Here is a 15024-nt window from a genome sequence, read left to right on the forward strand (position 1 = left end):
ATGGAGTACGGCTCGCGACTGTCGGCCAAGGAGCTCTACTGTTTCAGTTTTTAAAACCGTCTGGCGTCTACTGCTTCTTGGTTTGCAAGCGTTGGCAACACTGCTGTACTGTCAATATTTTAAAATTCAATGACAATCAGTTTTGGCGGCAACGTTATTTAGATTTTATTATTTTAGTTTGTCAATCGTCAACTCAACTTTCATTTCCTCACTTTGGAGTTTTAAAATATTTTTTCAGGTTATTATTTCATTTACGTTTTAATTTTGTCTAGCCATTTAATAGCTATTAATTTATTAAGTATGTCTACAAACTTGGAGCAATATATGACAGAAGAAACCTTTAAAAAATTGGGTTCGTATTCATCATAATATACTAATGTTTCAGCAAATATATTTCAACTGTATTGTTAAATATTAGAATGTGTAGTTTACGTATTTTAATTTATAGCTTATAACCTAATGGCTGGCACTTTAATCTCGTATGATATTTTTTTATAATATTTGCAGAGGATAATAAAGAATCCACCCAAAATGAAGCCGAGGTATCAAGCAGACGCCTTACTAGAACTCGTAATAAACCGAAAAAATATGGTGATTTTCTTGACATGTCGCCAGTTAAGCGGAGGAACAAAATAAGTATCAGTAGCTCTGATGATGATGATGTTAATATGGACGATTATTCACAGAAGCCCACAGGTGAAAAAAACATTTCATTTTTACTATATTATTGTTACTTGTTTTTGTCAACTCCTTATTGTTCACAGTCCACTGCTGGGCACATGTTTGCTCTTCATCTCTAGTTTCGGGAGCAGAATAGGACTATGGTATCTCCTGTCTGTCGTAAGAGGCGGCTAAAAGGGGGCTTGACTCCCTAAAAGTTTTAATCTAAGTGTTATGAATCGATTCACAAAAAAAAAATCTCAGATCACCATCCCTATAACATTTTGAGGTCTATGCCTGAAATACCAATATTATACCTTTCAAATGACTAGGCTAACACTGTTACTTTTAACTGGACCCATCCTACGTATAATATAGTAACCAACACAAAAGTATCTTTTCGTTTTTGTTGCATAAATTGCCTTATTTTAGTGTGTTCCATTGACACAACTAAACGTTATAAAGAGTATAAAATAAAATATATATACCAAATTTTATAGAGATACCTGCAGAAATGCAGATTTTATTCACATTTTAGCATATTCGAAACTTTGAAACGCTCTCCTGTAAAGTTGTCATTTTGCAGTTATGATATTAAACGTAAGAGGGGTCGAAATATTATGTTAAGGAAGCATCTGTAATCAGTTTTTAGGAGTATAGTTTCTCAAACAAAATAAAAAAAACTGGAGTTAGTTTTAAGATAAACATTTTTAAATTTGTCCTACTTTTGTTCTTTACAAGTCTCTATCAGAACGTCTAGTGCTGATTAGGACTTATACGTTACTAAATTATGAATTTATTACAGCTCTATTTGGCCAAGATGATGTTGGTGGGCAGGATATATTTAAATTTAAGTCGAGGCACACTAAGCATGATTTGCAAAACAAAGTAAGATCTGTTGTATCAAATTCACCTTCTTTAACTGTAACGCCTGTAAAGACTCCAAAGAAAAATCCAGCTTCATTACACAAAATATCAGAGGCCACTCCACGTCATGTTGCTGAAGTTATGAAGAAAAGTATGTGGTAACTGCTTATTCATTACATTTTGATTAAAGTATATAATATCACACCTTTAGCAATACAATGATATATGTGCAAAATCATTAAATTCTGTGCAAAAAGACTTAAAAGTGCCAAACTATCCCATGCAACATTGACTCTTGTGTAATTTATGTAATTCCTTATAAAAGGAACACACTATTGATGTTGTATTGAGAGGGTATTCTGAATCAAAATTCAAATGATTTTTTCTCAAGTGTATGGTATATTATTACTATTACTGTATTGTAATTCTAAAGGTGCAATGTGTATTAATTTGAAAGTGAATTTTTAATATTGACTTGAATTCATATTATGGTTTAAATTTTTTTAAGTGCAAAATTAAATACGACTTTCATAATACAGTAAGCTCCTGAATATCTAGCAGATGTATTATAGCCAAATATTCATTCACTAGGTTACTACTGTGGCTCTGCAATTTTTTTGATTTGTTGAATTACAATGTAATGGTGACTACAGGTCTATTAGTTCTATCGATTTATGCAATGGAATAGTAAATATTACTACTTTCTTTAATGTTACAAATGAAAACCATTTGCTGAGCATTTAAAAATCTGGTCTGTACTGCACTTAAATACGAATTTAAGTACCAATAAAATATTATTCAAGACTGTGTCATACTATCAAGAGCTGACTTAACAAGTGAATTGTATATGACCTGTATATTTTAGGGATTATCCGTGAAGTGGATAGTGACAGTGCAGAAAGTGATTTCTCAGGAAGCAGTAGTGATTTTGTACCTGACAAAAGTGATGATGAGGTAAGTTCTTGTTACTTGCTTTGATTAACTACAATTATTTTGTTGCATAAAAATTTAAAATTGATCAATTGGAAGTTATTATTCTGTCGAGGTTATCATCAAAAAGATGTTTTAATCACAAATAGGCAATAGAATGATAAATTACTCTTATTGTCTTTTGATAGTGGGTACTTTAGTATTGATATTAAAACACAATTGTTATTAGAATGAATTTACTGTATGTGAAAGTACTTACACTATACTAAGTATATACATAATGTTCTAGAGTGAATCATCAGCTTCCGCAAGTAATTCTGAAGAAGATGCCTACGAAGAAGAGCCCCCAAAAAAAGCTAACAAACAAAGAATTGTCAAAGGGAAAAATGATAAAACAAGACCAATCGATTCAGAATATTTTGTTACACCTGACAATTACTTTGTTATGCATTCTTCTAAGAAGGTATAACTTTTAAGCATTAGTAAAAATATGTACAGTAAGTTTAATAGGTGGTAGAAACCTTTGTAGTTCAACTCCGGCGTCACCACCGCCACACCTAATAACAGCCTGCCTAATAACAGCAGGGAGACATACTTTTCTGAAGCGTTCCAGCTAGGTCCTCAGGAGTAGCGGCGCATCTGTGGCAGACCTCAGGTAGGAATATCTAATCCTATCTGGGATTGATTACAGATGTCCATGGGCGGCAGTAGCCACTTACCATCAGGTGGCCTGCATGCTCGTCTGCTACTCCTATATTATATAAAAAAAGTCTAGTTCAACTGGGGAGGTATAACTGTCACATCTATTTCCATGCAGTTTTTGTGACATATGACATATGTGAATACCGTCTCAGTCCTCAGGAGGGGCAATGCATCAATGGAGCAATGTTTTATAAGATATAGATATTCCATATTTTGAGAGTTAGTTACCATCAGGTGGAATGGATGATCTTTTGATCAATGCCAAACAAAAAAAGATCATTCAGTTTTGTGCCAATAATTATTGCTAAAATAATTATTTTACAGATTACTACTTCCGATCACACACTTGCCAGGCTAAAAAATATGAATATATCTGAAAGTGTGATAAAACCTGAGGATTATATCTCAAAAGAACATCAAAGTAGAATAATGAACCTTATACAGTCATATGAAAAACTGTTTAATAGGTGGCTCTATGTTCTCAGTGAAGATTTTAATATAATATTGTATGGTGTAGGCTCGAAACGGTCTATCCTTCACCAATTTCAAATGCAAAAACTTCAAGACATGCCCTGTGTCGTAATAAATGGGTTCTTTCCTAGTCTCACAATAAAGAATGTGTTAGAAACAATAGTAATAGATCTCTTAGAGAACACCAAAGTACCATCAAATATTGGAGATGTTATTAATATCATAGACTGTCAGCTAACTGAAACGGATACACAGCTGTTTTTGTTAATACACAATATTGATGGTCCAATGCTTAGAAATGGAAAAGCGCAATCGGTATTGGCTAGTCTTTCGCAACTAAAGAATGTTCATACTATAGCAACAATAGACCACATCAACGCTCCTTTATGTAAGTAATTACTATTGATTTTTATTTTATTTGAAATGCGTAATGAAAATATGACCACAAGTTATAGGGATATCAAATTTATTAACGAACAATAAAAATATAATATTTATAGCCAAAACAGTTCCCATAGAAATAACGTTGGATTTCAATTCAACAGTATTTTAAATTAGATACATTATTGGACTGGATACTACTGGATGACTGGATGTTATTTGACAATAGCTCAATCTTATTTGCAGTTACATCTTATTAAATTATTAAAAGTAAAGAAATTGTTTTGTTTTTATTTCACAGATTGATTTAATATGTTTAAGTGTTGAATTTATAGATATATAAATAATATCGTTTTCAGTATGGGATCACTCTAAGCTCAGCAAATTTAAGTTTACATGGTGGGATGCTACAACATTTTTGCCATATACTGAAGAAACTTCATATGAGAATTCTCTGATGACTCAACGTAGCGGCGCACTGCAATTATCTTCCCTGAAGAGTGTTTATCAGTCACTCACTACTAATGCAAAGGGAGTCTTCAAAATCATAATTGAATATCAGTTAGAAAATCAAAAGAATGTTCATTACCAAGGTTATTTCAATATTATTATGACTTTATTTCTATCTAAGAATCATGAGAATTGTCTTCATAGAAATCTGATTATATAGCTTTTTGTTGTTGGTATTATTTTATTAAATATAATCACATTCAAATCTGAGTACTTTATGTTTATTATTTTCAGGTCTTCCATTCAGAGATTTATATTCGAAAGCTCGAGAACAATTTCTGGTAAGCTCTGACCTTGCTTTGCGCGCACAACTCACGGAATTTCTGGACCACAAATTAGCAAAAATTAAGCGCAGTTGCGATGGAAGTGAAAACTTAGTAATACCCATTGAAAGCAGTTTGTTACAACAATTTTTGGAACAAAATAATCAATAGCATCAAATTTCTTTTGTAGGTATTTATAAATGAAAAACAACAATAATAATAGTCAAGGGTTGCTATTAATTAATTAATTAACTTGTCAGACTTTAAAAAATGTGATGTTATCTAATAAGTTGTGCAGTTTTGTATTTTGAAAATAAAAAGTATTTATAGTAATGAAACTAATGATTATGTTTAGCTTTTATTTTACAATCCCAGAAATAAAGTCTTAATAGGATTATATAATATATATCAACAGGCCAAGTTGTAAATTACTTAAACTTAATGACTTACATAATACAATAAAATTATTAACTAAAATTCTCTTCAACATATCTGGCACGTTCACCACGATGCATCAACCAAACATTTCATAAATTATCATTGATATACTTAGTGCATAAACTGCTCTTTTAAGATTTAAAAATATTGTAGAAAAATATTCTCTGAACTCATCAGAAGTCAAAGAATTTTATCTAATTATCAGATTTTGTTATAATCTACGCCCGTTTTATTTCATAACGAACACTGATGAGCATAAGTTATCATTAGTGAGATTACAAATAATTTGACATTTTACAGCCCCAGACATGGCTCACCTCAATATATCATTGAGATTCTGAGGTAATTCATTCTCTTTTTATTTATAATTTATAACAAATGTAACAACCAAAACAGGCGACATTGAACTTCATCGAGATCATCCCATGTCCTGCTTACAACAAAATACAAATAATGGTCACGAGGGAATCATGCTAATTTATTTCGAAATATATTCGCAGTGATTTGCGTATAGTTGATTTATGTAAGGCAAGTTGATTTCGATGATGTCCAATAGTCAATTCAATTAACTACCGCTGTGTTTACATCATTTCATGGATTTTAAAGTTAAACTTTGAAGTATTTAGTATTTACTATATTTATGCTCTTCGTTTGTATATGAAAATCGACCATGTCATACAAATAATAATTTTAAATATGTCTCAACCAGTCTAATAGTTGGTCATTTGAATAAACAGGCGGAATACCCTACATCGAAATAAAATTGTTATGGAATAAGGGCATGACATTATATTCAATTTTTTTTCACTTAAAGCTAAATAATAAAATTGTAGATTTAATTGTCCTTGAGAGCCTTCATTTTAAAATCATGCACTTCAATTTCAACGATTCCACTAAAATTAAGCATGTCAATAGAATAAAAAATGATTATTACAATAAACAATTTAATTGAAACATCAACTTGTCGGACAACAAACTACAGATTCCACACAATAGACAACATGAATTATTGATGTTAACATTTCATAACTCTCGCCGCTCAGTGGTTGGTTCAGGTGTAAAAGTGGACAGAGCTCGGGCCTAACCTCATTGGGTGACCATTTCAATCTCACAAATGACAACTAGTCTACGGGATGAGTTAAATGTACCGTGATCATGATCAGATTTATTGTCCGATGAATCGGAGCGCTGTACACTTACAAACTAGTAAGATAACTCCGCATAAGGCAACACTCAATTTTCGTCGTCATCCTCATGTTTTCGTTTTTTTCCCCGAGTGCTCTCTTCGGGATCTCCACGTGCGATCTCCTCGCCATCTATAAAAATAATTGAGTTAACAATAACTACGCATTAGTGCATAGTTGTGCCACATTCGGGATTATGGGTTTAATTTAGCCATTGCGTACATTTTTTCACACATATAATTCCCCATACTGCTCCCCTATTAGATTTTCAAGGCAATGATTCATAAAAACATGATCTACAATCAATTTTCGTTGCGTTATCATCGCGCATGTTTCATAAGCAAGTTAGCTAAGAACCCGCATTGGGTAAATTTTGTTACAAATTTCCTACGATATACTATGCACTATATATTTATAAAATATTTACAATATATATTTATAAAATAGGTGTAGCAGACGAGCATGCAGTCCACCTGATGGTAAGTGATGACTGCCGCCCATGGCATCTGTAATCAAAACCCAAGATAGGATTAGATATTCCTACCTGAGATCGGCCACAGATGCGCCGCTATCCCTGAGGACTAAGCTGGAACGCCTCGGAAAAGTATGTCTCCCTTACCACTAGAACACAGCAGCGCTTAACATAGCTGATATAAGGCAGAAATAGGTGTGGCGTACCACCTTTGTGGTAGTATATGCATACCTTGCGCTTTAGAATTGTGTTCAGCATCATTTTCACCCTCGCCCTCCTCATCCTCTACGTCTTCCTCCTCTTCCACGCTGCTGCCTTCATAAACGGAGCTGTCAGATGATTCCTCGTCTGCAAAATATTTATAATTATGTCTTGTCTTCTAATTAATTCAGTGAAAGCCTAGTGGTTAAGAAACTTGGCTTCTCGATCGAGGGGTCCGAGGTTCAAATCCCAGGCCCGCGCCTCTGATTTTTCGAAATTATGTGCGTATTGGAAATTAATTATCACTTGCTAAAACGGTGAAGGAAAACATCGTGAGGAAACCTGCATACCCGAGAAAAAATCTCAAAAGGTATGTGAAGTCTACCAATACGCACTTGGCCAGCGCGGTGGACTATGGCCTAATCCTTCTCATTTTGAGAGGAGACCCGTGCCCAGCAATGGGATAATAATGGGTTGATGATGATTCTAATTAACATCATAAACGCGCAAGTTTGTGGGGATGGATGGATGAAATATGATATACTTATAGTTTATGATCTGGATTAACAGTTATAATACTTTGTACTACTGTAGTAAACGAGGCGAGGGTGGAGTCCCGGGCAGCTGCTAGTCAATAATAAGTCAATGCAGAGTCGCAATTAAAATTAAAATAAACTAACGGTTTAAATGAGAACTAAAATACCGTAGTAAAATTCAGAGATACTATACAATACTTTACAATATAAATATTAAGGTGACTGTACGCTTAACCCGCCCAAATTTTTTTGCGTGTTCTGTGTTTTATATTTGGTAATATAAAATTTACAATAATAGCTTTCAATTTCACCTTTTAGAATAATTTTACTAATCATAATAAATATCACAATAAGATTTATTTTTTATTATTTATGCATTTAGTTTCAATTGTTAGTTTAAGTTTTTGTTAGAAAAAATATATAGTAGGGATTTACCTAAATTTTCATCATACACTGCACTGAGTGAAATATCATCCTCGCCATCTGAGCCTGTAAAAATAGTTCCGATGTTTATTTTTCTTGAAAAATTTAATTTCAACAGGTCTTTAAAATTCTTTTCTAGTATGTATTACTGCTGTTACTATTTTTATTGTTTCATAGGCTTTAGTGATTTTTTTCATGGAAATATTCCTTTTTAGAGTGGTATTTATGGTAAATAGCGCGGTGTATATTGGACACTATAAAAATTTAATTTTTCTATAGAACAAGGATGCTAAAATGAGGAACTTCCACCACATCTATTTCTTTAACCAGCAATTCTTGCGTCCATTAAGGCAGGCATGACACACTCGCAGAAGGGACTTACTTAGGCTCTTAGGGTAACAATTAATCAATAATTGTCCTTAAAACTGACACCCGTCTTTAAATGTCTAGACTGGAGTAACTAACAATCATATGGTGAACTGTATTTTACTTCTTAATAATATTATTTTACTTCAACTTTTTCGGTCCTATCATGAAGACAAACATTAAAAAAGAACGACTTTTCCAAGAACAATAAACGCAACGTTTTTTAAACAATTCAGGGGAATTTACTAAATATTTAGACAAAGTGATAAATCTCAATAGATACACAATTAGAAGTTAGTCATGCTATGCTTACTACTGAGCTGAGCGCAGAATACCTTTGTATAATATTATAAATCACGATTTTTTACTCAAATCAGTGTAGACTGTTAAAATATATCAAAACAGTAAGGGATTTTTAATAATTAAATCCCAAAGATTATCTTTTTAATATATCAATCATATTTTTTGCATAGCTATAACAGACCTATACATATCCTAGTATGCATGTATGTAATGCATTATGGGTACATTCAAAATCACTACTTCAGTCTTTGGATTTTTTACAGTATTGTTACATTGTATTTCCACTACATATATTTCAAGTGCAGTACATACATATTGTGGAGTTCAAGGCATACGGGCCTATACAAAATACTTAGCAGTTCTATTCTAAGATCCGGACTCATTATTTCTATATCCACTTGCTTTTAAGCAAAATATATTTTATATAAGTAATACTAACAATTACATAAATAATACTGGTTTTCTATCAATATGTCATCAGATGATCATAGAAATCCATAGAAATAGCTTGGTTTGATATCATATAATTTCATATTTTTTTTAAAGAAGAGAGTAATCAAATATTTGAATTATTATAATGATTAAAGCTTACACTGCCAAGATCCTATCCTAAGAATAAGCGGACACACACTTTCCTATAAGGTGAGATAGCTATATTTAGAATAAACATAAACGAAGGAATGACGAAGCATCATGAAATGAACAAGACATGATGCTTACTTTTCAAAAGGTACCCCATGTGGAACAAAATGCCATAAACAGTGTACAAGGACATTATGAGTGAAGGCTTAGTCTCCGGTGAACTTTCTGACAGACTATCATCAATCACTAGGGGCCCCAAATCTATGTCCACATCTGTAAGCCAGTATTAAAAGTTTAAATATGTAATATAGTAATATAAAACTGTGTTGCAGTCATGTTGTGGAATTTAAGTATAAAAGCTGTGCTGTCACCTCTTAGAAGAATCTGTTACTATCATAGTGTTAAATATGTTATGGTGTTTTTTATGTTGTTACTTTGTTTTCTACCTACCTGCAATTTTTTAAATGATTTTGGGAATGTTAGTAAAAAAAAAGACAAGTACTAAAATTCTTCTGCATCATATTTACCATTACATTGTCCTTTTTAGTCTTTTGTCGCGAAAATAAATTCTAAATGTCTGTTTTTAATGGTTAATCAATCTATGAAATTTTTAAAAGCCCCAAATTGAGTCTACAAGTAACTTTATAACTGTTTGAGTAAAACTTTTTAACTACAACATTATATCCATTGCTTGGTAACAAAATTGGACATAGGTGAATGAAAATGATCCAATCTATGATATGACCAATAACTAATTATGTGACCAAAACTCTCTAGTTAATTTTTTATGATGAAATAAATCTAAGTAAAATCAAACCGTTTTCTACATACCTTACTAAGCCTTATAAATTACATAATATTTAATATTTTTATTGAATGAAAAACTTGAATGTCTAAAAACTACTTTGGTATGGGCTGGATCTATTTCATTTTACTATGTACAATTTAAGTTCTGAAATTGTGACTTAAAATTACATTTCGCTATATTGAGAGTATGAAATGAGCTTTACAAGTAATTTGTACAATGTTTGTGAAAATATTTTACCATCATCGCTGTCATTATTTCCGTTCACTTCTTCTTCATCATCACTGTCTTCTGCCTCCAAGTCATCTTTATCAAATCTGAAAAAAAAATAAAGAATGATTACATAATTATGATAGTATAGCTTCAAATATCTACAAGAAAGTACTGTTATCTCACCAAAAGGAAAAATAAGGCCTTCCATCTAATTCTAAAAGAAGACCTGTGCCCAGCAGTGGGAAATAAATGAATTGATGATGATTGATCATGAATCACTACAGGTGACTAGAGCATGCATTGATTCCATGCTGGGCAGACACTCGACAGTTTTAAGCATACAAATTAGATGTTAGATATGTGTACTGTATTTTTAAATAGCAAATAAAATGATCAATCATTTATTATTAGTTAACAAACAAAAATGATAGATTTCATTTGATCATTTATTATGGATGCATAAAAAGATCTTACCCGTCTAAGAACTTTAGTGAAGGATGTAATGCAAACACTTTACTTCTGTAATCTTCAATCAAGGTAACATCATTATTGAACAAATCAAGATTTTTCAAGTTCTCAAACTCTTCCAAGGGCTCTAATGTTGCCAAATCTTTAATTTTATTGCCCGATAAATTCAGATGTGTTAATTTCTTGCATCCCTTGAGTAAGTTGAGTCCATTTGATATTCTGTTGTCGGACAACTCTAGTTTCCTCAACTTGGGCAGTGTTGGGAAACCTTTGAGTGATGTTAGTCCCACATTGTTGAGACTAAGAATTTCAAGATTGACATATTCATCAGTAAGTCCCACAATGTTGGTGCTCCTACAGTTGTCCAAATTTAATTCTTTTATCTGAAACACACAAAGTGGCTTTGAAAACTTCGGGTAATATGAAATAAATTTATAATTTACACAGCTATGTAAACATAAAAGAGACAAATTCAGAACCTATTTTTTTCTAATGTAGGTTGGAAATTAATGATGTCATCTTATATATAAGTTACCATACTCCCCAAAAACGGCTTTACCAATTTTCACCAATTTTTATATGCATATTCATTAGGTCTGAGAATTGGCTACTATCTATTTTTGATACCCCTAACATAACATTTTTGATGTGAAACATCTATAGCCGCACGTAAAACCGATTTCTGGCGTGGCGACGCATGCCGTGACGCTATACGATGGTATATATATACACTATTTTACCCTATTTTATCATTATGACATATTTAGTTCGTATCACAATGTGTTCTTTTCTGCATATTACTTTTACAAAATAATGTCGATGTTTCACATCTGCCAGGCGTCCCGTGACGGCTCACATTTTTTTTTTATTTTTATGGCAACACAATGTTTGCCGGGTCAGTTAGATTTAATATAATTTTAACATGCCTACTGGAGTGTGAACTTTCTCAGATTAATTTTACTACTTTGTATAATAAGTTTTACATATTCCTGACATGTGTTACAAAACTACATTATAACTGAATTTTATCAACAAAAAGAAAATATTTTAATGAAGATTTTAAAACATATTGTTTTTATCCTTCATAAAAAATCTGCATAAAAAATTTTCTTGTTCATTTTGGTAACAGTTAGACTTTTAAATATATGCATGAACTGGTCATATATTTCGCATAATATGGCAACCCTTCAACTCAGTTTCATGACTTAAGGCATCAGGAATATTTTAAACTTGTTAATTTCATATAGGTAGGTGTATTGTGATTTGGTGATTACGTACAGGTTTAGGGACAAATGAAGAGTACCATTTAAATAATTTCCATGTGCCAACCCTACTATGCTGTAAGGAGGTTAATAAGGCACATAATACTATACCTACTTACATCACATTACACTTCATTATCATACTTTCGTTAATAGGAAATATCGGGATAAATTGATATATGATTTTAGAAAGTGCTTTGCACAGGTTGTGCAAATATTGCACAATATTAAAGAAATAAGTAATGTTATTGTATACATCGTTCAGTACAAAACACTTCATAGGATCGGCAAACCAAAACGTCAAAATGGTGTGAGTTGTCAAAGACCTCGACTGGCGTAGTTACTAAAATCTGAGAAATTAGTGATTATAAGGAGAAAGTCACCGTTGAAACATGAAAGGGATGTGTTTTTACAGTATATTTAACATAATACTATAGGCGTGAGGCCATAGGTGCGGCTACAAATTGATAAGTTTTCATTTTGCAATGGCGGATGACACGAATCATCGCGACGCAATAAAAATGGCCGTTGTATCGGTAAGGCGTGCGTCAATATTGCGATTGTAGTCATTTCGAGTGCTAAAGAAAACTGAACTTGAATCATATACAATAATGTAGTAGTAAATATAAATAAATGGCTATATTACATTGTTACTTTTGAACGCCAGTATGTTGCCATTCCGCATTTTTTTAAATCAAAATGTACAATAGGTGAAAGGGCGCGAAATTATGTCGAGAGTTGGAAATCAGAATACAATTTATTACATTTATAATTACACTATACATTCTAACTGGTGCTGTTAGTTTTATTGAAAATATGTTTGACAGAAAATACATTTATTCGTTTCTGTGAAATTCATAACTTGCTATTCCGTCGAATTGAAATTGTAGAAATAAGCTCATGATCTATTTTTCGGTTCTTTCAAATATGATTGATTATTTATTTACTTAGCCGGCGATAGAAATCAAATTTATTTAGGGTTAATTATAAACTCCTGGTGTAATTAATTTGTATGTGCTTAAAGGAAGCGTTTCAACACTTAACCTCAAATGTGAATACACGGAGAAACATCATAGGCCCTTATTAAAATGTAATTAGCTTTTGACCACAGGTTTAGGACTTCTTAATAAGTATTTTTTTGATTAATATTCAAGTAACTTTAGAACGTGGACATCAATGGGACGTAACATTCGGTAGTGATATCTATAAACAATAACGCCACATCCGAATAGTAGAAAAGCATAGCAATAACCCGAGGGTTTATTGTAAACTTAAGATATTTAACTTTTGTAGTGAAACGAGCATATTTTATTTAAGTTATACACCTAGAAGCCTGACGAAATACGTATCGACAAAACATTACAATAACTCGAAGCAATGATTTACTCACCTGTGAAGGGTTTTTTCCTCGTAATTCCAAAACGACCCTTTTTTCCATTTTCTTGGCGTTATGGTGTCACACTATAAACACAGTTAAACGGCTTTTATATTGCTCAAGGAATTAAATCACTAAGCTTGCTTGGGTTTCAAAACAGAAGGAAACTATAGATACACATTACACACAAGTGACGTTGTACTAGAGGCGCCGTCTGGTGTCGAGTACGAGCTACCGGAAACAGTTCTATTGAGCAACTTTTATACCGTTAATTGTAGAAATTTATTCCAGCGGCTGTTAATTTAGTGGAAAAAAATATATTACATTTTTAGACGTTATATCTGTTCTTCTTCGTTACACCGTTTAGCTAAAATTGCATAAATATTGTTAAGTTTAAACATTACCATGTTGGCTACCTTGTTTGGTTGGCACCTTAGTAGCCTTAATACGGTAAGGCGCGTATATATGAATTTTTTCTGACATGCTGCGTAGTGGTGTAATAAATTTGTGGTACAGGAGTACTATAAGTGTAAATATGTTTACATAACAAACAACGAACCTATTTCTAAAATGTAAAAATATATGCATAAAATATTTTTAAATATTATAAAATTGACGAAAAAGAAGTACTTAATTTATGAAATTATTTTTAATTTACCTTAATTTATTTTACTACTCTCTTTGATTTTTTTTTTCAAAATATAATTTTAAAAATAAAAATGAAGAATAATATAGGCATAATAACGTGAGTAACACAAAAAAGGAATCTAATTAGTAATCATCATAATAGCATGACTGTATGATGAATTTAAATTCCTTATCAATATTTTAGTAATTACGATTTTCCTTTATAGCTAACCAGTTCACTTGAACCTTCTACAGATAAATTGATTGGTAAATTTTTCGTTACTTCCGTAGTCAAATTATTAAACTCACAACCTTTCTAATTTCGTTTTATTTACATGTTTGTCCAAAAAAAATATTTTACTCCGATACTCGTTTTCACATACAGTATGTGTTCACATACAATATCTTTCAATATATCTTCAGAAGTTTTATTGACTTAATATTTATAGAAATTAAATATAGAATATATTTTTTTATAGCAAGGCCGAATAAGACTAAAACATTTATTATGTTTTCCACTAGATGGCGCATTTGTCGATATATTGCTTGAGTTTCGCCTACGTTCCGAACAAACATGTGCCTGGACAGGAGGACAATAGGACATTCAAAAATACTTCGACTCTACATAGATTAATTTAGACTATCATTCATAAGTATAATTAGGATTAGGATAGGATTAGTTAGAGTAGATTGGTCTCTATAAACAATTTATAATGGGTTAACATTCAAAGTCTGATGTTGATGCCATCGGACCTGGACTTATTAGTTTAATTTTGATGAGGAGTACATATTAACATTATGTTGGTTCGATCATGGATCCAGACGATGTCATACAGGATTTTCATGAAGCCAGACGGCGTCTACAAGATTTTTACCACACTAGTCGTAAAATTGTATAATATATACCTAAAAGATACAGTAATGTTGTTTGTCGTTAATTTTTTTCATATAGGTATATCCTGATGAGATTATGCGTATCAAGAGA

The 15024-nt window shown here is 32.0% G+C and overlaps 2 protein-coding genes across 4 annotated transcripts; one reads left to right on the forward strand and one right to left on the reverse strand.

Annotated features, from left to right (window-relative positions):
• Nucleotides 1-109: 109 nt before the first annotated feature.
• Nucleotides 110-5126, forward strand: Orc2 (origin recognition complex subunit 2). Its single transcript, XM_073083328.1, has 8 exons — nt 110-352; nt 508-696; nt 1466-1678; nt 2393-2481; nt 2747-2920; nt 3484-4018; nt 4371-4604; nt 4756-5126. Exons 1-8 carry the CDS (start codon nt 301-303, stop codon nt 4953-4955), a joined length of 1686 nt encoding a protein of 561 aa, XP_072939429.1. The 5' UTR covers nt 110-300; the 3' UTR covers nt 4956-5126.
• Nucleotides 5127-5129: 3 nt separating this feature from the next.
• Nucleotides 5130-13628, reverse strand: Mapmodulin (acidic leucine-rich nuclear phosphoprotein 32 mapmodulin). Of its 3 annotated transcripts, XM_073083334.1 has the most exons (7): nt 13428-13628; nt 10782-11158; nt 10335-10411; nt 9428-9562; nt 8051-8104; nt 7110-7226; nt 5130-6538 (listed from the first exon to the last, which is right to left on the reverse strand). In XM_073083334.1, the coding sequence occupies exons 1-7, from the start codon at nt 13473-13475 to the stop codon at nt 6456-6458; spliced, it is 891 nt and encodes a 296-aa protein (XP_072939435.1). In that variant the 5' UTR covers nt 13476-13628; the 3' UTR covers nt 5130-6455. The 3 variants fall into 3 exon arrangements, with proteins under 3 accessions (XP_072939435.1, XP_072939436.1, XP_072939437.1); XM_073083335.1 differs by lacking the exon at nt 9428-9562 and having other exon boundaries at nt 13428-13625; XM_073083336.1 differs by lacking the exons at nt 8051-8104; nt 9428-9562 and having other exon boundaries at nt 13428-13627.
• Between the last annotated feature and the right edge of the window lie 1396 nt (nt 13629-15024).

Source organism: Epargyreus clarus, unplaced genomic scaffold, assembly GCF_041222505.1.
Source record: "Epargyreus clarus isolate Ecla_fem2 unplaced genomic scaffold, WU_Ecla_fem_2.2 ptg000019l, whole genome shotgun sequence".
NCBI lineage: Eukaryota > Metazoa > Arthropoda > Insecta > Lepidoptera > Hesperiidae > Epargyreus > Epargyreus clarus.

Excerpts from the sequence above, each read along its gene's own strand:
- Orc2 (XM_073083328.1), top strand. The coding sequence starts at position 301 with ATGTCTACAAACTTGGAGCAATATATGACAGAAGAAACCTTTAAAAAA. Across the intron at positions 353-507 it reads AGAAACCTTTAAAAAATTGG|AGGATAATAAAGAATCCACC; the intron begins GTTCGTATTCAT and ends TAATATTTGCAG. Across the intron at positions 697-1,465 it reads TTATTCACAGAAGCCCACAG|CTCTATTTGGCCAAGATGAT; the intron begins GTGAAAAAAACA and ends AATTTATTACAG.
- Mapmodulin (XM_073083334.1), bottom strand. The coding sequence starts at position 13,475 with ATGGAAAAAAGGGTCGTTTTGGAATTACGAGGAAAAAACCCTTCACAG. Across the intron at positions 10,412-10,781 it reads TCACTAAAGTTCTTAGACGG|ATTTGATAAAGATGACTTGG; the intron begins GTAAGATCTTTT and ends TTTTTTTTTCAG. Across the intron at positions 6,539-7,109 it reads ACACAATTCTAAAGCGCAAG|ATGGCGAGGAGATCGCACGT; the intron begins GTATGCATATAC and ends TTATTTTTATAG.